We start from the raw sequence: 23,931 nt of genomic DNA, 5'->3' as shown, positions 1-23,931 counted from the left end.
GTTTATCTTGCCATTAGACAAGAGCCGACGATCATAGAGGAGGGAGATTCATCGGAGTCATCATCATGAGTTGTTCTTGCCATGAGGGAAGAACCAGCATCATTCCCGTGGAGTAATCCTTGGAGTAGTCATATGTGAAGAGTGACCCGGGTTTGGAGAAAGCCAAACCAGCCACTCCGGCCTCTTTCTCCTCATCTTCCTCTTCTTCATCGGAAGTGTATTCAGCCCCAACAAGGGATCTTCCCTTGTTCTTCTTGTATCGATCATTGATTGGGTTTTGCTTCAATCTTGGCTTGACTCCTTTGACAAACTTTGGCTTGTCTACCCTTTTCTCATAATGGCACTCATTTGCAAAGTGACCATCTTCATCACAGTTGTAGTAGGTTCTTTTCTTCTTCTTCTTCTCATTGAAGAACATTGGAAGCTTCTCCTTGTACTTCTTGGCAAAGAAGGAAAAGTATGTCGCGATGTCACTAGTTGAAGTCATCTCTTCATCTTCTTCAATTTCATAGACTTCTTCTCTTTCATGGTCAGCTCTAGCCTTCAGGGCAAGGTTGTGTGAGGCTTCATCAACACGGTTCATCGCCATGAGCCTTTCTCCTGTCTTGGCCATGTTCTCATTGGCTGCCACATAGGAGACTAGATCATCTGCGTTCAGATCAACGCTCTTGGTAATGATTTGCAAGTTGAGTGCAAGATTGGTGTCCTTTTGCTTGACTGCAATCATGGCAATGACCTTTGACTTTATGAATGCTTCATTCATCTCAAAACCATCATTGTATTTCTCACATCCAAGGCCCTTGACCTTCACTCTCAGAGCACCAAGCCTTCCATAGGCATTAGCCAAGGATTCTCCTTGTCTAATCATGAACATAGTTGCATCAGTATTTGTTGACTCATAGAGAGCTGATTGGATCAGATCGGTTCCCCCTTGGAGTACTACGATCCGATCCCATAACTCTTTAGCGGAGTCAATGTCATTGAGTTGATGCCACTCCTAATCTTGTCACGTGCAGAGGCATTGAGTTGACGGTTGTAGAATTCGGTGGAGGTCAACCGAATGGGATCTTGTGGCTTCCGGTATCCATGAACAATGATCTCCCATAACTCCACACTGCAGCTGCGAATATGAGATTCCATAGAATATTTCCAAAAAGGAAAGTGAGTTCCATCAAAATGGGGAACATTCCCACTATGGTTTATATGAGGCATGGGTGAAGTGTTTTTGGGATAGTCATGATTAACTTCATGGAAACTCCCTAGAGAGGCCGAAGCCGCACTAGGAGGAGGTCCACTTGTCAAGTTCTTAAGCATGGCAGTCATTTGTGCCATTTGGCTTTGGACTTCTTCCTCCTTCAACTTTTTCTCAGCATCATATGCCAAGAATCTGGATTTCATCTCCTTAACCGAAAGGGTAGAATCTTCATCCAGACCCTCAAATAGTTTATCCATCTCACTCTTAAGGCTGTGAAGCCCTTAAAAAGAGTCCAGGCTCTGATACCAATTGAAAGTTCAGATATGGTAAACCGAGGGGGGGTGAATATGTTTACAAATTTTAATTCTTTCTTTGCAATGTTAGGCTTTGCGAAATATAAAGGTGAGCCTAATGCAAACTATGTGAGGCAACCTATATGATGATACTAGTAACTCGAGCACGAAGGCTCTCACAGGCAATTATATGACAAGTAAGGAGTTAGGTTAGAGATAACCGATAGCACGCGGAGACGAGGGTTTATTCCCATGTTCCCTTCCTTTGCAAGAAGGTACATCACGTTTGGAGGGGTGGAGGTCCCACGAAGGATTCCCCAACGCCACGAAGGCTTGCCCTATTTTCCGGAGCCTATCCCACGAAGGAATAGCTCACTCACTTGTGGTAGACTTTGAGGTAGCCTCCAAACCTTCAAAATCTTGTCAGGAGAAAATCCACAACCCGGATGCTTCCGGACCTCTTTTGCCCACCTAGGGTTTTGAAGGAACCCTAGAGAGCAAGTATCTTGATGAATACAAGGGGGAACAAGATTTGGCTTGGTAGAACGGTAGATCGGGTCCTCCTCTATCTTTTCCCCGAAGGGATTTGAGTTTGGGTGGAGGAGGAGAGAGATCTGAGGTTTTTGGTGTTTCTAACAATGGAGTATGTGAGAGAGAGCTCACGAACAGCTTGTAGTGTAGTGCCTAATTGTTCAGAGGTAGGAGATGGGGTATATATAGTGTCACTTGAAATATGGTCGTTGACGACTTGCCACCTCAGCAACTTCTTCAAGGAACCCGGTCAACCGGGCCTAGGACCGGGCCGGCCGGCGCAGGGATCGGTCAGACCGGGCCAGGGACCGGGCCATCCGGTCCAAACCGGAGCTGGGACCGGGCCTTGACCGGGACAGGACATTATCGTGCAGTAATGCCTCCGAATGTCATCAGCGTAGGAGTCGGTTGGCGCCGGGGCGTCCGGTCCATAACCCGGTCCGACCGGCTCATGACCGGACCAGGCCGGTCCAAACCGGGCCAGCGACCGGGCCATGACCGGGAAGGTTCTATGACTTACAAAACATCCCCCGGCTGGCACCAGTCCAGGGGCCGGTCGGCGCCGGGCTGGCCGGTGCCAGGGCCGGTCTGACCGGGCCTATGGCCGGCCAGGTGCTGAAGAGCCCTTCTTGATTGTTGTCGAAGTGGGGGGTCTCCCTTTACCTTCTTGTTCCATTGATACACCATTTATGCCTCTTTGGCTAATACCTGGGATTAACCACATAGACATGTATTAGGCCAAATACTATAGCACGGTGTCATTGTTACCAAAATAATGGATAAGGGTAAAATACCCTTACAAGATGTAAACAACTATTTGATAGCAATCTATAGTAAGATAAATAACTTCAAGCACAATGTCCATCATAAGGTAAATACATAAGTAGAAGAGTTTGGATATAGATATGGCTGAGGCAGGAAGACGAAGATATATCCCGATGTTAACTTCTCAAAGGAAGCTACTCACTACTGGAGAGTTGCGGAAATAGGTTGCTACCCTAGCTCCACAAAGGCCTCACCTTGATGTGTGGTGCATACTTCCTCGAGCTCCACAAAGGCTTTACCCAATACACGGAGGAAAAACATCGATGCCACGGACCTCACATTATTCTTCTCAATCTATTCCATCAAGTACAATGCCTCATCCCACTATTTGTATCCTTGAAGACGAACACCAAACCTTTACAAATTTGTTGGAATAATTCCACAACTTAATTGGAGGGTCCTAAATTTTCTAGAAGCTCTCTCCATCAAAGCTTAACTATGTGAGAAACACCAACCATCTAGGGTTCCAAGAACCGAATAGTAACAAGTTCGCAAACTTTCACTGAAACAAATACTCATGGAGAACTCAAAACAATGCAACAAATTCAAGGCTCCACTCTGAAATCCCACAAAATAAAAAAAATCTGGAGAAATTGGAGAGAAAGAACAAACGAGGAATTCAAGAAATTACTCAAAAGTCCACAAAATAAAAAAAAATCTGGAGAAATTGGAGAGAAAGAACAAACGAGGAATTCAAGAAATTACTCAAAAGTCTAAACCCAAAGGCGTACCTTCAGATAGAATACAAATCAATTGGTGAAAACGTAGATATGTTCTCTCTTTCCCCACAAGAAGGTGCACAAATCATAGATGGGGCAGAGAGAAATCGAAGCTTTAGAGGAACAACAGTGGAGGTGGAAAATGTGCTCAGAAGCTAGATCCTGATTAGGCCGTAACTTCCAACCACCGCGCGGAAAACAGCTAGTTTCAATTGGATTCGGGCAATACTATAAAGCCACTTCTTCCCCGTGGGGAAGGGGACAACTTTAACCTCTCTCTCCTACACTGTCCCTTGAGCTCTTCGATATCTCCCTATATAGTGCTCCAATCTTGTCGATACTTTAGGGTAAGATAGAGGAGATTTAGATCTACCATCTCACAAAAGGAATTTGATCCCCCTGGCTATACATTGTGGATCTTGTTACTCTTGTATGTCTAGGCACCCTAGATGGAAGAGGCTGTCGTGGAGCTTAGCCATGGTGGCGTTGATCTTTGTGGAATTTTTTAGAGTCTCCAATTAAGTTGTGAAGATCGCCACCATGCTGTTTCTAAAGTTTAATTGCCGCCTCCAAGGGCACCACTTAGGGCTATTTCATTGGGCTTCTTTTTTTCTTATAAGCCACAAAGGCTTTATCTTTTTTGCTTTTGGATTTTGGCTTATAAGCTACAAAAACTTTGTCTTTTTTGCTCTCAAATGGGTGTTGTTGCATGATGGTATAAGCGAAAATCCAAAATCAAAACCACCTATTTAGATGCTTTTGTAGCTTATAAACCACAAAAGGCAGACATAAGCTTAACCAAACACTCTCTTAATGGATCAACCCACACTTTTCATTGTGTGAAGGCTTGAGGAGAATACTGTGAGCCATTGTGACTATTGGTAGTAATTATGTCGCCACACCACTACAACAGGCACTAGCACCTCCAAAGGCTTGAACTTCAAGGTATATACTCAAGTCCATCGTGTGGTTATTTTCAACCCTTTTAATTACTTGTATCTAGCTTATTACCTTGTTTATCTTGTGTAGCTAGAATGTGTCTTGTGATATAGGCTGATCACATCTAGTTGGGTAATCTAAAGGACATGTATCATTGTTAATCTCTCTAGTCAACCTTTTTCGAACTTTTCAATGTTACTCCTTAGAAAGTTACCTCACTTAGAAAGTTAGAAGGTCAGTTTGGGAGTATACAGCAAGGGAGCAGACATCTTCGTTTTGCCATTTTCCTATCTCTGCTCCTCAATCATGCCATGTACGTCACCTCTTTTCGATGAAGACCATGTAGATGACCTGCGAGGCTGATAATCACACTAGGAGAGCGAGGCGCCACTGTATAACTGACGATGATAGCACAAGCACGCGACAATGCAGGAGATGCCAAGGCCACAGGTAAAGCCACGTCCGGCCAAGACAGGCTAGCAGCCTAGCACGACAGCCTGGGCCTTCTAATAGGTTGTCTACGTCTACCTGCCTTTCTCCTTGAAGCCCAACTTTGCCATCACGTCTTGCCCATTGCCTCTCACCTCGGCGTACGTCGTGGACATGTGTAGGCCAAAAGGAAGAGGTGCAAACATGCTATATACATGTAACCTAGACCAGCGAGCAGCAAACACCATCGTATTGAAGCTCGCACTGTAAATTGATTGTCTTTGGAGTTTCTTTGCTCCCGGCACAACCCAATCCAGAACAAATGGAAGGATGGGAGAACATCAGTAAGAAAAGGGTACAGACTAGAAGGCGAAAAGGCAGAGAAAATAATACATTTACCTGCAAGAATGAAGCCTGTGAGAGGGAGAGGGGAAAATACAATTCATCCGACAAAACAATGGCAAGACGGAAAAGAAAAGCAAAAAAAAAAAAAAAAAAAAAAAAAGAGGCAAAGAACAGACATACGGGCACCACGGAACTATGCAATGTAATCTTTATCCTGCCGGCGTCACGGCGTCGGGACGGCCGGAGGCGTGCCTCTCGACCTTTCCTCCTCCGAAGTTCCCCCACGAGCGCTCTCCTCGGTTGTCGTTTGGCCGTGGCCGCTGCCGATCTCCTCGATCATCCTGACAACGTCGGGGGCATCCGGCCGCGCGTCCGGCACGGTGGCCACGCACGCCATAGCCACCTGCAGCAGCGCCACCATCTCCTCCTCGGCGCTGGCGCCGAGTCGCACCAGCTCGACGTCGAACACCTCCGCCGTCCACTCCTCGCGCACCACGGACTGCACCCACCGCGGGAGGTCCAGCGTGCCGTCGCCCTCGAGGGACGCGTGCGTCGGGGACTTGCCGGTGAGGAGCTCCAGCAGGAGCACGCCCAGGGAGTACACGTCGGCCTTGAACGTGGGCCGGCGCGAGTCCACCATCTCTGGCGCGCGGTAGCCACCCGACCCGACGCGGGTGGTCGTGGAGGCGAAGATCGGGTGGAGGCAGAAGTCGGACAGCGCGGCGGCGTCGTAGTCCGGCCGGAGGAGCACGTTGGAGGACTTGACGTTGCCGTGCGCGAGGTTGTGCGCGGAGTGCAGGTGCGCGAGCCCGCGAGAGGCCGACAGCGCCGACCGCATGCGGGCGTCCCAGTCCATCGGTGTCCGGCCTGAACCCCGGCTCCCTGCATGCAAATTCCCCGGTGAGAAATCTTTGACAGTGACACTAGCAAACATGCAACGTAGTATTACTTACTCCGTATTAAAAATGCAAGAATCATCACGCCATATCATGGTGTATAAAACTTGAACTAGCAACCTAAACTAATGCTTCTATATAATTGCTGCTAATCTAAAGAAATCTACAACATCACAATCATGCAAGATCAAAGAAACATTCGTCTTTGTTTTATAAAAAGGTAACATTCAGAAAGACGACTCAATCATCTTGAAGCAATGCATCTATATATTTGTTTTAAAGAAATGCTTCTACAGTATATATTTGCTGCCAATCTAAAGAAACCTACAGCGTCACAATCATGCAAGATCAAAGAATCATTCATCTTTCTTTTACAAAAGTGGAACATTCGGAAGAAAGAGGACTCAATCATCTGGAACAGCTTCATAATGAGGTTGGTCACTGTCTTCCGAATTGACGACGCACAGTTGTACACAGAAGTATTTTTCAAGCAAAATGTGGCAACTTGCATAGGGAGAACTTATTGCAGGCTGCAACTTATTTTAAGAGGACGACACATCTCCGTTGGTCATGCACGGTTGGACAGCAACAGCACGCACCAAAGCAATCAATCAATTGCCATAGTAGGTTAATCAAGTAGTAGGACCCAAATTAAGTTCATGAGAGACTGCTCCCAAGTCCTAAATACCAATAGAGCATAGTACAACAAGTACATATATATATTAGGGAACTAAATAAGCGTATCTTGTGGATATATCCTAGTAGAATAGTACTAATACTTGACAGGCACACCGGATTAGTAGGTAAGAAACAGCGTTACTGATCATACTTCGACACGAACAATCGATCAGTTGCTTCATTTGAGAAAACAGAACCGAACAATGCCGTCAACATGCAATAGGTTCATGTTAACAGACGAACAGAACTATTGAGCAAGGGAGCACATATAGCCATTTTCTATGAGGAGTGTCCTAATGTGAGATTGTGTTGTTTGGAAAGTAGCAGAGATCAATGATCAGCAGTGCGTTTCTGCTAATCTGGCATGCGGTGTCAGATAGTAGTGCACATATGTAGATGGCAGCTTGACTAGTGCCATGGTCCCATATATATTTGCTAGAGCTGGTGGGGAGACCAGCCAAGGACTTGCAGATTTGCCACTTGCCACGGCAGGAAATGAGGTTAGTCAAAACCTCATTCTATCGAAATTGACATTTGGGAACATTCGTGACACTCAAAGTCAAAACCTCATTCTATTGAAATTTGACCTTTGCACACGTTTTCGAGATTCTAAATTTAAGAGTGGACACCAAGTTTGCTGCAGCAGCTTCTAGTCTAGGGCTATAAACAAGGGAGGAGGCACATGTGCAGTGTAAAATGGTAGCAAGTGCTGATTTATGGTGCGCCATGATGGACAACGTGCAACAACCTGACTGTTCATTCGCCTCTCATCATCATCAGTCCCTTTCGTGGCGGTTGATGCTTTGATCGCAAGCAATTAAGATGGCCGCGAGGGGCGACGAGGCACAGACACGGCGTGAATGCCTGCCGTCTTGCTCCAGCGGCATGCACATCAGCTGCCTGAACTACACCGTCTACCGTGACGGCGCCATGAATGAGCTTGGGCAAGAGCCCTTTTGGGCAGGAACCTGATCATGGCGACGCGAGCTGGACCTCCCCACTCACCCGCACGCAGCCCCACCCCCGGATCATATTATTCTACTCGGAGGCAGTTAGCCAGCCTTGCCTCAATCTTGCATGTTGCCAGGAAGTAGGATACTACTCTATGCAAGTAAAAAAGAAAATAGAGGATACTAAAATTTTAAAACACGTTTATATAACATTTTAAATTAATGGAGTATACTAGTCTGCAGCTGCGTCTGCTATGGTATGCGCTGGAGCATTGGAGCTTCATTGTGCGTTTGTGGGAGCTGCGATGCCACAGTATTGACTTTGGTTGATGTGGGGCAACATTTGGGGCTCGGCACATGGCAGGATTTTACACTGAGTCACTCACTCGCACGCTCAGGCCAGCAGGCGGTGCGCGGCTGTACCGGTGCACCTCAGTTGCGTTGGTGGGAGCATTTGCGCGCCGCTTTTACGCGGAGCAGTGCACGCGGGTACACACTAGTAGCATTGGACATTTCCCCTTTCAAAACTGTGAGAGGGCCCCCCAATGGAGTATTCTCTCGTCACTCTCACTACCGATACCAAATGCACAGTGGTACCAGTACAGTACTACTATGTGATAATGGCGGATATGGCGCCAAGGCGTACAGAAGCACCACCCGAGACTTTTGTTCGCGCCACTACTTGCATATTCATCAATGTACTACCCTCGGTCTTCCAGTCGCCCTTGAAAGTGGGAAAAAAAATTGCAATCCACGATGCCGCTCAAGCTATGGCACGCACAGAGCCAGCGTGGGCAGCGAGGACCATCGTCGCTTTACAGCGAGAACCTCGCAGCAATCGCACCCGTCCCGACCACCACACTTGGGGCATCATCAGATAACCAAAAGCGAAAAGGGCTCGCCAGAAAACAATGATAATACAGCAAAAGAAACAGCAGCGCCCGCGGAAAAGAAAAGAAAAGAGAGAGAGCAGAGGAAAAGCGCGCGAGAGAACAAAAACCACCGCCCCCGCCATTTTTTGCAAAGCAAAAAAAAAAAAAAACCACCGCCCGCCGTGAGTCCACATCAGCACCTAGTATGCCGGCCGTCACATCGAATTCTTTCCTTTTCCGCGATGGGGAAAGGAATTTCGGGGAGTTAGAGCATCTCCAGTCGCGTCCCCCAAACCGTCCCCCAAAGCGATTTGGGGCGCGCCGGACAAAAAAAGCGTTCCAGCCGCGTCTCCCAAAGCCCTTTTTTGTCCGGCGCGGCCCGATACGGTGTCCGGCGCCCCGAGCCCGTCCCCGTCTCACGGGGGACGCTCGGGGACGCCGGACACAACGAAGCGAGGCGGGGAGTGGCGGGGCCGACGCGTCGGCGGCACGGTTAATTTTAACCTAACCGTCGCCTACCTCGCGACGGAAGTTATTCGCGCGCAGGTGACACACGGCGGCATCTTTGCCTTAATGGCGACGGAGGGCGGGCGAGACGTCTCGTCGGTGCTGCGCGGCCTCCACGCGTCGCCGGCGTTCGCACGCCACCGCCCGTTCCCGCGCGATCTTCCCGCCTCTTCTCGTCCGTTCCCGCGCTTTCTTCCCGACGCCGGCGTCTATAAAAGGGGTCCCGGCTCATCAATGGTAGCCGCCACACCCCGCCGGCAACAAACACGGCCCTCGTCGCTCCACGGCCGTCTCCTCCATCACCGGTGGCAATGGCGAACCGCCCGGCGATGGCCACTTCCCTCCACCGCCGTCTCCTCCATTGACGAGCCGGCCGCGGCGTGCGGCACTCGAGGAGGCACTCGAGGAGGAGGCCCGCCCGGCGGCGTGAGCGCAGCGAGCGGCGGATCTTGCGGCGTTCTCCGCCTCGCCTCCGCCGCCGAGGAGGCCGCGGCGGCGGCAGCGTGGCGGGAGCGGCGGTGCGACACCGTTGCGGCGTTCGACGCCTCGACGGGACAAGAGGCGCGACGGCGCCGTGCGGGAGGAGATGGAGCGACGATGGGCCGACGAGCGCCGGCGCCGGCGCGATGAGCGGCGGCGCCGTCCGTGAACGGCGTGACTCGATCGAGCGCCGGCGGCGTGAGTCGATCGAGCTCCGGCGAGCGAGCGACGGCGGAGGAGCGTCGGCAGCCGGGAGTCGGCGCTTACGGCGCTATGGGGGAGGCGGGCGGAGCGGTTGGCGGCGGCCGACGCGTATGCGGCGGCGATGATGGAGGCGCCAACGGATGTGGAGGAGGAGGCGCCAATGGAGGAGGAGGCCGAGGCGGAGGAGACCGAGGTGGAGGACGACGACGACGACGACGAGTTCGACCGGTCCGACGACGACGCCCCGCACCCGGACGAGACGGCCGATCGGCAACGCGCCCTCGTCGAGTCCTTCGAGTCGGAGAAGAAGCTCCGAGGACGACGCCCGTGCCCGCGAAGAGGCGGAGATTCGTCGCGCCATCGAGCTCTCCCTCCTGCCGGCCCCGGCGGGGAGGGCGGAGGAGGACTATCGGCGGGAGCGGCACCGTCCGGCCACCGCCGAACGCAAGGAGAGGAGGCGCGCGCAGGAGGAGCTGCGGCGTAGGGGAGGCGACGACGGGGCGGGGCCGTCGAACGCGCCGCCGGCGGTCGGTAGCCTAGGTTTAGATGAAATCTAGCCGTTTTCATTCAAACTTTGTAATATATAATCAAAATTGAATGAAAACCTTTATTTTCCTGCATAAATATTCATTTGGGGGCGGCGTTTGGGGGACGCGGCTGGGGAGCGACGTCCCGCAAACGCGGCACGAGCAAAACACGTCCCCCAAACGCTCAATCCGGCGCGGTTTGGGGGACGGTTTGGGGGACGCGACTGGAGATGCTCTTAATAATCGCCGCGCATCTGCCATTCTATCTACACCTACTTCCTCATTGCAATACACCATCAATGCCGTGACAATTCCGGCAGAATATGCACGGCACGGCGGTTACCCATGGGATGGATTTCTCGCGCCATGTCGGCGTGAATTTCGGAATGCGGCCGAGGTTCGACGATCCCGAGGATGGCTGACAATGCCTATCCCAGTCCGCAACATCGCAATATTCGACGCGGAAATCCCAGCCAGGAAGCAACTAGCCAGCATTGAACTAGTAATGCAGCGAGTGCGACGGAGAAGGCGACGGCGACGGAGACAATCTCTCTACGGTCGACAGCGGCGGCGTGACAAGGAAAGAACCAGCGAAAGAAAAATGGCGGAGAGGGTGACGCACCGTGGAGCATGGCGGAGAGGCTGCCGTTGGGGAGGTAGTCGTAGACGAGCAGCTTCTCGTCCTTGGAGAAGTAGTAGGCGCGGACGGGGAGAAGGTTGCGGTGCTCCACCCGGCCCAGCGCCTCCATGTGCGCGTCGAACTCGCGCCGCGCCACCGCCACGTCCTTGAGCCGCTTCACCACCACCGTCGTCCCCTCCTCCAGCACCGCCTTGTACGACGTGCCCACGCTGCCCTTGCCCAGCACCTCCGCCGACGCGCGGAGCAGGTCCTCCAGGTCGAAGCTGTAGCCCGCGCCCTTCCCCAGGAACACCAGCCGGCTCGCCTCCCCGGTGCCGGCGCCCGCGGCCACCGCCGCCGCGGCCGCCGACCCGGACGTGCCGGTGCCGCCGCCGCCGCCCATGTCGTCCTTGGACGAGGACGTCGTCATGCCGGTCTCGGGCGGGGCCACGCCTCGCGTCTGCCCCGCCGCAGCCGCCGCCTTCGGTCCTTCGCGGGCGCCGCTCTGCTGCCGGGATTTTTTCGCGCAGAAGACGATGAGGGCCAGCAGGAGCAGCGCCGCCAGCACTGCGCCCACCACGATGCCGGCGATTGCCAAACCGGAGAGCTTTTTCTTGCCGGACGCCGCCCCGGGCACGTCGCTGGGGCTCATCCCGGGTGCCGGCGACGGGGAGGGGAAGAAGGGGCTGCATGGCGGGAGCGGGCTGCCGCAGAGCTGGAGGTTCCCCGCGAAGGCGTCCTCCGGGAACCGCGCCAGGCTCTGCGGGATGGAGCCGTTGAGCGCGTTGTCGGAGACGTTGAAGGCGGCCAGGCCCGGGATGCTGATGCTGGGGATCTTGCCGGAGAGGCGGTTGCCCTCCAGCCGCAGGGACCGCAGCGAGGTGAGGTTGTTGAGCGCGAACGGGATGGGGCCCGACAGGTTGTTGTGGGCGAGGACCAGCCGCTCCAGCGCGCCCAGCCGGCCGACCCCCGCCGGGATGGCGCCGGAGAGGGCGTTGTTCTGCAGGAAGACGGCGCGGAGCGCGGAGAGCTGGAGCAGGTCGTCGGGGATGGTTCCAGTGATGCGGTTGGACCGCAGCGAGAGCACCTGGAGGCTCGGGAGCCGGCCGATGGTGGCCGGCGGGATGGCGCCCAGGAGCCCGATCCCCGGGAGGCGGAGCGCCACCACGGTGGAGCCCGCGGCGTCGCAGGTGACCCCGACCCACCGGCAGGCCGGCGTGGAGGTGTTCCACCCGAGCTTCCGCTCGTGTGGCGTCGCCGTCAGGAACGCCAGCAGCGCCGACCGCTCGCTCGCAGGCGGCTCCGCGGACGCGAGGAGCGCGAGCGACGCGGCGAGCGCAAGCAGCAGCGCCGCCGCGGACGCGGCGACGGACATTGCTACGGGCGGTCGTGGGAGCGTCTACGCGCAAGGCATTGGGGACGGCAGGAAGAGGAAGGTGGGAGCAAGCTCGGTAGCTGAATGAAGCTTGCTGTGTGTGGGTTGTTCGCTTCTCCGTGGTGGGAAATTTTTGGGGAGGAAGAAGTGGGAATGTGCGCGTGGGGAGTGTTTTTATGTGGGTTGGTGACTGACTGGTGACTGGTGAGTAGTGTAGGACGACGGTAGAGCAGCTGGCATGGACACTCTGGGCACTGAGCCGAGACAGCCACAGTGGGCGCGTCCGTGACGGTTCTCGGGGGTGTGCCGCGCTGCCTAGTGATCTGTGGATGCCATGTGTCGATGCTTGTTGGTTTCTGGACTTCTTTCCCTTTTCACGGAATTTAGAGAGCCAACCACTAGTCATCACCACCAACATACAAGCTGACTTAGCATAGGGGTGGCAGACCTAGAAACAAGTTAATACTTCGATGTGCATGTGCATATGCTCTCTCCACCCAAAAGTACAATTTAAATTGGAGCATTAAAAAATTAACAAAAACATTTATACGTACATCTCGATAATCTATTCATGTGCGTTTGTATAATTTCACTAAAAAAGGATATTTTTATAGTCGATGTAAAAGAGACAAAACATGTATATCACAAAAAAGTCTTATTTTAACACCAAATTTTATCTTTTTTGCACAACACAAACAAGTCGATTTCTCATGGAAAGGCTTTTTGGTTTCTGGACTTCTTTCCTTTTTCACGGAATTTAGAGAGCCAACTACTAGTCATCACCAACATACAAGCTGACTTAGCATAGGGGTGGCATACCTAGAAACAAGTTAATAAAAAAAGAAGAAACCCAAATTTAATTCGACTAGGATGTGCATATGCATATGCTCCCTCCACCCACAAATATAATTTAAATTATTAAAAAATTAACAAAAAATGTACATCTCGATAACTTATCCATGTGCATTCGTATAATATCCGGAAAGCAATATTTTGTATAGTCGATGTAAAAGAGACAAAACATGTCTTATAAAAAGCCTTATTTTAGCACCAAATTTTATCTTTTTGCACAACCCAAATAACAAGTCGATTTCTCATGGAAAGGCTTTGTGTGCACGTACCATGTGAAGACGTACACATGGATTTTTTGTTTGGAATTGTTTTATATTTTATAGCCAGAGGAGTATGAGTTGTCTCCGTGCTTGTATTGGGAATAGGTGTTGTGACACTCACTGTCGATAAAGAAGATTAACTTCCGCCCAACTTCCATATTGTAGCGCTTTGCAACATACCTATGTAGGATAAATGAAATAGGTTTATTTTGTTTCACTGGTGACTTAAACCCTAAACTGCATGGTGGACATTTTCCACTGGACCATGCTCACCTTAAAGGATCCTGGTGATGAGTGCCTCCGCTCACATGTTCCAAGAAGTCAAGCCTTGAGCTGTAGGGAATGCACTAAGCAAAATCATAAGTTAGAACAAATATTTTTTGGAGGGAGGCTATATGCATATATGATTAACTCAAGCACAAACATGTTCAATAGAAACATACCGTCTTAATTTAAAAGTTCCGGAGAGCACTATGACAAACTTATTGTTCTTGCAGGTTGTGTAACTACAAGCAGCACGCCGTGTCCATTTTTGTTGCATGGTAAACAGAACATAGCACTATGTCACACATTTCCAAATTAAAACATGGAATAGTTTACTCAATTTCGGGATGGTATGGGCATGTGGTACGGGCGAGGGTGCTCGTTAAACTTCACGATCATCGAGGTTATTCTTCCTCCAGGTGGTATGGTCATGTGGTATGGTAGGTTCTGCCCGTACCGTTCATCGAGAAAACTTCTGGTTTTTCCTTACAGTCACTCGGTACAGATGCATCCCTCGTACCAGTGATCGTTAAAAAAAACTGTTCTCGAAGTCGATTTCGTGATTTCTCCTAACAATGATGGTATGGTCATGTGGTACGGGCAATGCACCCATACCAGTGATCCTTAAAATCATTGTTAACTCGAAAAAGTCTTGTTTTCCTCGAAATTCCTTAAGGACCATTCATGTGTAGTTCAGCATACCAAATGGGCACGTGTAAATACATATTTTATCAGAGGATTTTACTAAATGGGACTACATATATGAGTAACAAAATAAATAATATTTTGCAAAGGTTAGTATCAAGCCAACTCTAATAGAAAATCATGCGAAAAAATAGAAGTGTCAAGGCAACATGAATGCAACTAAACTTAAAGCCACAAAACTGAGATAGACTTCTACAAACTTCCGGGTTGCCTCCGACGAAGCGCTTTTTTAAAGCCATATAACTAGGCGTAGATGCATGCTCCATATTTTATCCACTCGGATCCCAAGGGTTGTCGACCAAAGGTGTAATGATACATATCTCCCATAGTAGTGTGGAGCATCTTGTTGCAAAGTTCGGTCGGAGTCGTACCCGCTTGCGGTGCATAACCATCGCGTAGATGAGTAGGCCCTCTCTCTTAAGCGAGGATGAATGCAACATATATGGTGAGCATGTCTCCTCATATATCTGCAATGAGTGAGTTAGGGACTTATAAATAAATTTTATAGTCTTTCCTTTGCCATCCATCATTGTAGGGGAACACTTCATAGTCTTACTGTTCCTCCTCTTTTTCTTGGGGAATTTTGAAAATGGTTATTTTCACTTAAACTACAAAAGTTATAAACATATAATAAAATAATCATAGCATTAATTAGGGGGTTCAAGACATATTACAACCCATCATGGAGGCCCCGGTGGTGGATCCTTGGTGGTCTTCTTCCCATACCTTCCTTCAAGGTTGATGGAGATCTTGTGGTGTCATGGCGGCAAGGCTCCACCGTGATGGAGGTGCGGCGGTTGTGAAGATTGGACTGAAGTGTTGAATATGATGTTGGTGGCGGCTAGGGTTTTCGTCTCCTTTTATAGCCTCCTGGAGGTTAGTTTTGCGTTATGGGTAACCCCCGCACCAGATATGACCTTCGGGCCTTCACACATGTTGTTAAGTTTGACGAAATAGTCCTGACGGAAGTTCCTATGGCTGTACGGTACGGTCATTCTCTGGCCGTTAAGTATTATGGGCTCTTGTAGTGATTTCGGCGCCAATTCTTCATATGAACTCCAATTGAGGTATTCTCCGGCCCATTGAATTTGTATGGAAAAGGACTATGACACCATGGTATTGGTATATTGTGATGTAAAACTTGACTCCTTTCCACCCTTCAAATAGCAAAGTCATGGTGCATGTAACTCCTCCATATTGTTTCACCTTGGCTCCTTTCCTCGTGCTTTGTCCATGAAAGTTCAGAACACCTACACACATACCAAATACAAGGAAAAATGATAAAAACCTACTAAAACTACTAGTTGTGCAAATCTCTCATGAAAATGAATAACTATATACTTATAATCATGCATTCATGACATAGCTAGTTAAAACTAGATAGAGCATCTAACGAGACTAAAAAGTACTCCCTCCCATCCATATTTCTTGCCACTAAAATGGGTGTATCTACAATTAGAATGTGTCTAGATACATCTATATAAGTGTCAAGTAACATGAATCGAAGGAAGTATATGTTTATATAATAAAAACATATCGTTTCTAGACTAATCAACAAACACTGTCGAACCATCGCCAATAAGCTTTTAGTAGCTCCAAGCAAAGAGCATATGTACTTGCAATTATTGCTTGCAAGAAGTTAGAATCGAGAAGTACCTTCCCTTTAGAACTCGACCACAAACGGACTCGGAGTCAGTCGTTAGCCTCCCAGGCTCCAACCATGCTTCCCAAGCATTGCTAAGTTGAACGGTTACAGGATTCGTAAAGCCCATGGCACCCTTCGCGGCCTTTGGTGATGCGAGTACATTCCAAAAAACTAGTGGGTGGATCACTTTCCCCCTTTTCTTCTCCAACGCGTGAACAGTACATGAGAGCTCCCTCCAAGAAACCGGCCCATCCCTTGTCCTCTCTGCCGGATTAGACGGTTGGAGTTGGACAAGGAGAGGCGCCATAGTATATAGGTTTAGTAGTTGTAGGTTTTTCTTTCTTGTATGGCTTTATGCCGGCCGTTGGTGTCATGGAGGGAGTCAAAGGCTGGATTTGTCACGCCAGATCTAGATCTTGTTAGTGTTGTTCTTCCTTCTTGCGGAGCTGTTATCACCAGAATTTGACCGAGTCAGAGGTGGGCCGCGATCAAGATGGACGTGAAGAATATATATAGAAGAAATACGTGAATCGGCCTTTTATACCAAGTTGGGCTTAATTGCCCGTGTATCTGTAACATATTAGATCGCATCTTAGTTTAGAAGTTAGAATCTTACTCGTGCACGGTTTGGTGCACGCCCACGTTAGAAAGTCCGCTGGACTATAAATATGTACCTAGGGTTTATGGAATAAACAACAACCAACGTTCAACCACAAACAAATCTCGGCGCATCGCCAACTCCTTCGTCTCGAGGGTTTCTACCGGTAAGCACCATGCTGCCTAGGTCGCATCTTGCGATCTAGGCAGCACAAGCCTGCCCACGTTGTTCATGCGTTGCTCGTACTGAAGCCTTTTTGATGGCGAGCAACGTAGTTATCTTAGACATGTTAGGGTTAGCATTGTTCTTCGTATCATATGCTTTCGTAGTGCAACCCTTGCATGTCTAGCCGCCCTTACACCTATCTTAGGTGTAGGGGCGGCACCCCGCTTGATCATAGTTTAGTAGATCTGATCCGTTACGGTTGCTCCTTGTTTCATCAAGGATTAGTTTAATATCCGCAATAGTTAGGCCTTACAAAGGGTTGGAGGATCCAGCGGCGTGTAGGGTGGCGTTCGCTAGCCCTAGAAAGGATGTTCCGGGGATCAACCTCGTGTTGGTTTTTAGGCCCTGTCTAGGATCGGCTTACGGTCACCGTGCGCGAGCGCGAGGCCCAATCGTGAGTAGGATGATCCGATTATGCGGTGAAAACCCTAAATCGTCGTAGATCTCATTAGCTTTACCTTGATCAAGCAGGACCACCATATATTCGGACACCTCGTCCGAATCATGGGTGGATCGGCTCTTTGAGCCGATTCACGGGATAACCCGAGAGCCGATCGAGGCTCGTATTTAACGTTTACGTGTGTGCCCTACAGGAAACTAAGCGAGGCATCATCCACACCTTCCCGACCGGGTATAGGTCGGGTGGCACGCTCTTGCGGTTGGCATCGGCGCGTGCGACCGGGAGGCTTTGCGGGCCGTCGCTCCGAGGGACCGGGGCCAGCCGCAGCCCTAGTTGTTCCCGGCTCTACTCGTGTTGCCCGTCTCGCCCGCCGGGGGGTTTCCGACGTCAACACATTCCGGCACGCCGGTGGGACCGCTTTCGACATCCACAACATCGCCATCTACATCCGAGATGGCGGAAGACGCTCCGGTCACGTACGAGGATCTGCCTGATGAGCTCAAGAAGAAACATGACGAGATCAAGGCGACCCTTGAAGCCGAACTCATCGGCTCCTCTGAGAAGACCCGGCCGCACGATATCAAGCTCGGTAGAGACTCAAGTCCGTCGCCTGGCGTCAACATGGTGGATCTCAGCCACTCCATAGGCCAGCCAAAGTTCTCCTTTGGTGTCAACATGGCGGGGCTTGCAAGCCGCCATGGCAAAGATGAAGCAGAAAGCAGCCACTCCCGTGGCAAGGATGAAGAGGAGGCCGATCCACGCGACCGGCCCCAAGATGATGACAGGCGGTACCTAACAGGGGAGGGAATAAGAAGCGTGCGATATCAACGTCCACTCTCCGAGCACCTCCTCAACAAATATGAGCAGCAGCACGACCGACGTCGGCACTACGACGTAGATGATGAAAGGAATTGTCGGTATGATGCAGAGGTCAGGAGGTACCGTCAACATGATAGAAGCAACGACGGGTACAATCGTCGCGGCCGAAGGAAGGTCAAGGGGGCAGGATGACATGGATAGGCACTCGGGACCGTCCGTTCTTCAAACATTGCTGGGACTCGGGAATGAGCCGATTGCCAACAATTGAGAACTGCCCGAATGCAAGCAAAGGAAGAAGGATGCCGCTAACGTGTCCGTGTTCAAGCGTCTAGGGCCTCTCCCGCCTCGGAACAAGCACGCCGAGTCCGCTCGGGTGGAAGATCTCGAGGAACTAGAGGACGATGATGAAGAAGATAAATATCATCGGCCCGGGTGGTGCCCCGATGGGCTCGGCCGTTCCCAAAAGCGAAGGGTTCAGCGTCTGCGTGGGTTGGAAGAAGCTGAAAGATTGTACCTGCACACGCTAAGGAAGGCACGGCCTGATCTGGCCGCCAAGATTCGGCGAACCCTGGACGAAGAAGGCCAGCCACAAAGAAAAGAGTGGCGCCCCAAGCAGAGGAAAGCCGATGATGATACATCGGCTGGCACAAACATGGTCTTCATTCTTCCAACGGAGTTTAGCGCTCCAAGATTATATGAAGCACCTGTGGCGCAATTAGACTGCGGCCCACGGCCGGTCATCTTTGAGAAGCCAAAGAAAGAAGTTACGGGCATCCGAAGGCCCCGTACTTGCGAGGCTACATCAATGGGCAGCCTGTCAACAAGATGTTGGTGGACACCGGAGCGACAGTCAACATTATGCCATACTCCATGCTACGTCGGTTGGGACGCTCCAGCTCGGATCTGATCAAGACCAACGTGACACTGAGTGATTTCAACGGTCAAGCGTCTGACGCACAAGGTGTTCTGAATGTGGACCTGACCGTAGGAAGAAAAACTGTCCCTACGACGTTCTTTATCGTCGACAGCAAGAGTACCTACGCTGTCCTACTAGGGAGAGATTGGATCCACGCCAACTGTTGCATTCCATCCACGATGCACCAATGCCCGATACGATGGGATGGAGATGAAGTAGAAGTCGTCCATGCGGATGATTCGGTCGAGGTTTCAACAGTACGGCATGGACATTTGGGAGACATCGGGCCAAGAGCCGCTCTCAGGCATCAATTTGGACGACTGTGAGCGCATCGACGTGACAAGGAACGGGGTTAGGCTGGTTTTATCCACCGGCCTGACCGTGTAACAAAAGCAAATGTCGATGGATAAACGTGGCGAGGCTGATCCTTGTGATCGGCCCCAAACATTTATGAAGGGACATTACAAAACCTTCACCGAGCAAGCAACGTGCAGGCCGATTCCGGCAATCGGCCAAAATTATCCTCACCATCCAGTCTGCCTGGGTTCAACATGTTATCCAACAGAGCCGACACCATCAATTCTCTTGACAGAATCGGCTCCGGGGGCACCCGGGTGGATGAAACACGAGGATATGCAGTGGAAGCGTCTCATCCTTTGATGATGGGTATTGGAGTATGGGGGCCGATACTCAAATCGGCCGAAAATTCAAAAAATTTCGGGCATAGCCGATGTGCAGACATCGACTTAAGGATCAATGGAGCAGGGAGGAAGTCTCCAAGATCGGCGGCGTTAGCATCGGGGATTTAAAGACATCCCCACCGAGAGGTGTCTCAGCCTGCCGAAGGTGATGAGCCGATCTGATCAGCAAGGCGCAAGGATTGAACTGAAGAAGCTCGGGGGGCAGCTCGCCCGGAAGGTGCTCTGCTCTTGGGGCCTGATTCTGTCGGGATCGGCTGGCCCTGCTCTATAAGTTGGAAACCAAGGATGGCTGAGTTGGTCGGCTCACTCGCTGTCCTCACTCGACGCGAGGCTCGGGGGCGGTTGCCCTGAAGGATCCCCGATTTTGTTGGAATCGGCTGGCTCTGCATCACAATTTGTCTGAAGAATGGGGCTGATATTGCATAATTATCAGTTTTCAGCATGCCAGTCGATTCAGCGACAAGCCCAGGGCTCTGTCGTAGACACCGCTCGAAGCCAGATTGCCAGCCTGGTAGATGGGCTGGTTAAATTCATAATCAGGTTTGATGATCCCTTTTGAGGTGTGTCGTGATGCAGAGCTGATGCACGGTCATCGACCTTAGTACAAGTGCGCAAAGTTGCCAGGCTGCCAGTTCAGCAGTACTATCAGAGGAATGTTGGCATGCAAGTCAGCCGTGTCCATGGAGCTGTGGGTAATCATCCACCGTATCGACTGCCAACGGAAGAAAGGTGATCGGTCGGTGGCCTGCGGGATAGCTCTCTTGGACGTGATTGAGCCCGCCCCTGAAATGTCAATGATCTGGGAAACCGATTTGTTGGAATCGGCAGATGCGGCACCACAGTTGGAAGCTGGTGATGGCCCATTAGACTGGTCCATTTTTTATCCTCGCCTTGGGCGAGGCTCGGGGGCAGCTCGCCCTCGAGGTTTAGCCGATTTTGTCGAAATCGGCTCATTCTTCATAACAGCTCGTTCGAAAGACAGGTGGATTATTGCGGAAGGAAGGCTGCCGGAGCCGAGCGAGCGGAATTCGGAGAGGATAATGCGGCGAGAAGAATGTCCGAAATTTAAAGTTAATAAGGAGGCTGGACATTATTTCAGGAGTTTTGCCGCTGAGTTTAACATGCCATCCTGTGAGATCTGCATTTACAAGTCCTAGGATTTGCGCGATTATGGCTTGGCCTTGTTTGACCAGGAGTTTGGGTCCGGGTGGATCCATCTTTATCGTGAGGAACCAACGCGCTGCCGTCGGCTTATTGGGCATTGACCAGATTGACAGTCGGCAGAATCAGTACGAAGGACAATCGGCTAAATTATCCTAAGGGAAATCAACAAAATCGAATTGGGGAAATTCTTCATTGATGTACCAGATTTCTTACACCGAAGAGCTGATTGCTATCAAAAGGGAGTGCTAAGGGGATACATTGCCCCGTCTACTGCTACTGATCCTAGCTAGGAGTCCTATCTACGGGCTGTTGCAGCCCTCGTCGTCGCCTTCATCGCTGCTGTCGGCGCTGCTCCCGGCCGGCTCGTCGTCGCTGCTCCAGCGGCCGCCGGCAGGACCTTCGTTGTCCTCATCCTCCTCGTCGTCGTCATCACCGTCGCTATCGAAGTCACTCAGATTCCCCAGCCAGGGGCAATGGCGCTTGGCCGGCGGCTCGTCGGGGAGGCTGTCGTCGTCATCCTCCTCCTCTTCCTCCTCCTTCACCTCCTCGGAGGTGGTGAAGTCTGCCCGAGAGAAGCGATCGTCATCGCTCTCCTCCTCCGATTCCCCGTCGGCAAGGAAGCGGAGGTCGCTCTCCCGTCGGTCAAGGATTTGTCATCCTCGGACCGGACGGAGGAGTCGTGGTCCTCTTTGTCCCACGCCGTTGGGGCGAGGATGTCGTACGCCGCTGCGTACCCCACTCGGGCGTCGACTCTCGGATGGGAGAGGACACGTAGGAAAGATCCGATGAAGAAGAAGAGGAAGAGGAAGAAGACATGGTTGCGAGAGGAGGGTTTTTTGGAGTGCTAATGCGGAAGGGGTGAAGAGGAGAACTGTTCGATGCGGTTAAATAAAAGGAGATGGGGATATAATTTTCGAGCGGTTTTCGAGGACATGGTACCAAAGCTGTCAAATCGTGCGAAGAAGTTGGGAAGGCAAGTCGTCATGATGAAGCATGCTTGCGACGGTTACTGCTCTCGCCATGACATGACTCCTCAGAGGAAAAAACAGAGTGGTTTTGAAATTATCATTACCAAAACCAGGGGGGCATGTGTTATCACCAGAATTTGACCGAGTCAGAGGTGGGCCGCGATCAAGATGGACGTGAAGAATATATATAGAAGAAATACGTGAATCGGCCTTTTATACCAAGTTGGGCTTAATTGCCCGTGTATACGTAACATATTAGATCGCATCTTAGTTTAGAAGTTAGAATCTTACTCGTGCACGGTTTGGTGCACGCCCACGTTAGAAAGTCCATCTGGACTATAAATATGTACCTAGGGTTTATGGAATAAACAACAACCAACGTTCAACCACAAACAAATCTTGGCGCATCGCCAACTCCTTCGTCTCGAGGGTTTCTACCGGTAAGCACCATGCTGCCTAGGTCGCATCTTGCGATCTAGGCAGCACAAGCCTGCCCACGTTGTTCATGCGTTGCTCGTACTGAAGCCTTTTTGATGGCGAGCAACGTAGTTATCTTAGACATGTTAGGGTTAGCATTGTTCTTCGTATCATATGCTTTCGTAGTGCAACCCTTGCATGTCTAGCCGCCTCTACACCTATCTTAGGTGTAGGGGCGGCACCCCGCTTGATCATAGTTTAGTAGATCTGATCCGTTACGGTTGCTCCTTGTTTCATCAAGGATTAGTTTAATATCCGCAATAGTTAGGCCTTACAAAGGGTTGGAGGATCCAGCGGCGTGTAGGGTGGCGTTCGCTAGCCCTAGAAAGGATGTTCTGGGGATCAACCTCGTGTTGGTTTTTAGGCCCTGTCTAGGATCGGCTTACGGTCACCGTGCGCGAGCGCGAGGCCCAATCGTGAGTAGGATGATCCGATTATGCGGTGAAAACCCTAAATCGTCGTAGATCTCATTAGCTTTACCTTGATCAAGCAGGACCACCATATATTCGGACACCTCGTTCGAATCATGGGTGGATCGGCTCTTTGAGCCGATTCACGGGATAACTCGAGAGCCGATCGAGGCTCGTATTTAACGTTTACGTGTGTGCCCCGCGAGGAAACTAAGCGAGGCATCATCCACACCTTCCCGACCGGGTATAGGTCGGGTGGCACGCCCTTGCAGTTGGCATCGGCGCGTGCGACCAGGAGGCTTTGCGTGCCGTCGCTCTGAGGGACTGGGGCCAGCCGCAGCCCAAGTTGTTCCCGGCTCTACTGTGTTGCCCGTCTCTGCCCGCCGGGGGGTTTCTGACGTCAACAGGAGCTCCATCGAGCGGAGCCAGATGTGGAGGCGAGGACCTCCACCTGCAGCTCCATGAATAAGGTATGTGATTGCTGCAAGCTTCACTATTTTGAGTTTCTTGCACCTTCTTCTCTAGCCGGCCATGGAGGCGAGGGGAGAAGTGGTGGTGCGGAAGCTCGAACGATTCGAGGCTCGCGGTGGTGGGGAGTTTCTGCTGCGTTTTCGAGCTCAACTACAGTAGCCAGGAGCAGGCCGCTGATCTCTAGCAAAAAATGGACATCTTGTGACGCCATGGATGTGTTCCACTCAACCTCCAATAAAGGAGGCCCTTCTTCGATGGAGCTGTGGTGGCAACTTTCACCTTCTTCATCCCAAGTGGTCTCATCCCCAATAACGAAGACGGTGGACGTCGGTGATTTCCATCTCCCGAGTTCGGCGGTGAGGCAGATGGACTAGATCGTGTTTTTTGATAATTTTCTGAGATCCTCTATGTGTGTTTCCTGGACCAGCTTGTAATTTTATTTTCTCCTGAGGTCATACGTGTAATTTGTACCACCGCTTGGAATGAATGATGCAGCTCTAGGTATTTCAGGACCATTCCCATTTAAAAACCCAGTGATCTTTAAGAAAAGAACTAGTGCACCAATATTTAGCAATGCAAGATCTTAAACCCTTGCACACTTTCTTTGTTAGTAATGTAAAACAACTCTTACTGAAAATTAGGATAGCCTGAATAAGAGCATCTCCAGCCGCG

At 50.9% G+C, this 23,931-nt stretch overlaps 1 protein-coding gene across 1 annotated transcript; it reads right to left on the bottom strand.

Moving 5' to 3' along the window:
• Positions 1-5,454: 5,454 nt before the first annotated feature.
• LOC124668452 (probable inactive receptor kinase At2g26730) lies at positions 5,455-12,384 on the bottom strand. Its single transcript, XM_047205589.1, has 2 exons — positions 11,013-12,384; positions 5,455-6,158 (listed from the first exon to the last, which is right to left on the bottom strand). The coding sequence occupies exons 1-2, from the start codon at positions 12,382-12,384 to the stop codon at positions 5,500-5,502; spliced, it is 2,031 nt and encodes a 676-aa protein (XP_047061545.1). The 3' UTR covers positions 5,455-5,499.
• Positions 12,385-23,931: the final 11,547 nt, after the last annotated feature.

The sequence above is a fragment of the Lolium rigidum genome, chromosome 6 (assembly GCF_022539505.1).
Source record: "Lolium rigidum isolate FL_2022 chromosome 6, APGP_CSIRO_Lrig_0.1, whole genome shotgun sequence".
In the NCBI taxonomy this organism is placed as follows: domain Eukaryota; kingdom Viridiplantae; phylum Streptophyta; class Magnoliopsida; order Poales; family Poaceae; genus Lolium; species Lolium rigidum.
This window is presented reverse-complemented; position numbering and strand designations above follow the sequence as displayed.

Coding starts and splice junctions, on each gene's coding strand:
- LOC124668452 (XM_047205589.1), bottom strand. CDS start 12,384: ATGTCCGTCGCCGCGTCCGCGGCGGCGCTGCTGCTTGCGCTCGCCGCG. Junction 6,159..11,012: donor CCTCTCCGCCATGCTCCACG/GTGCGTCACCCT, acceptor ATTTGCATGCAG/GGAGCCGGGGTTCAGGCCGG.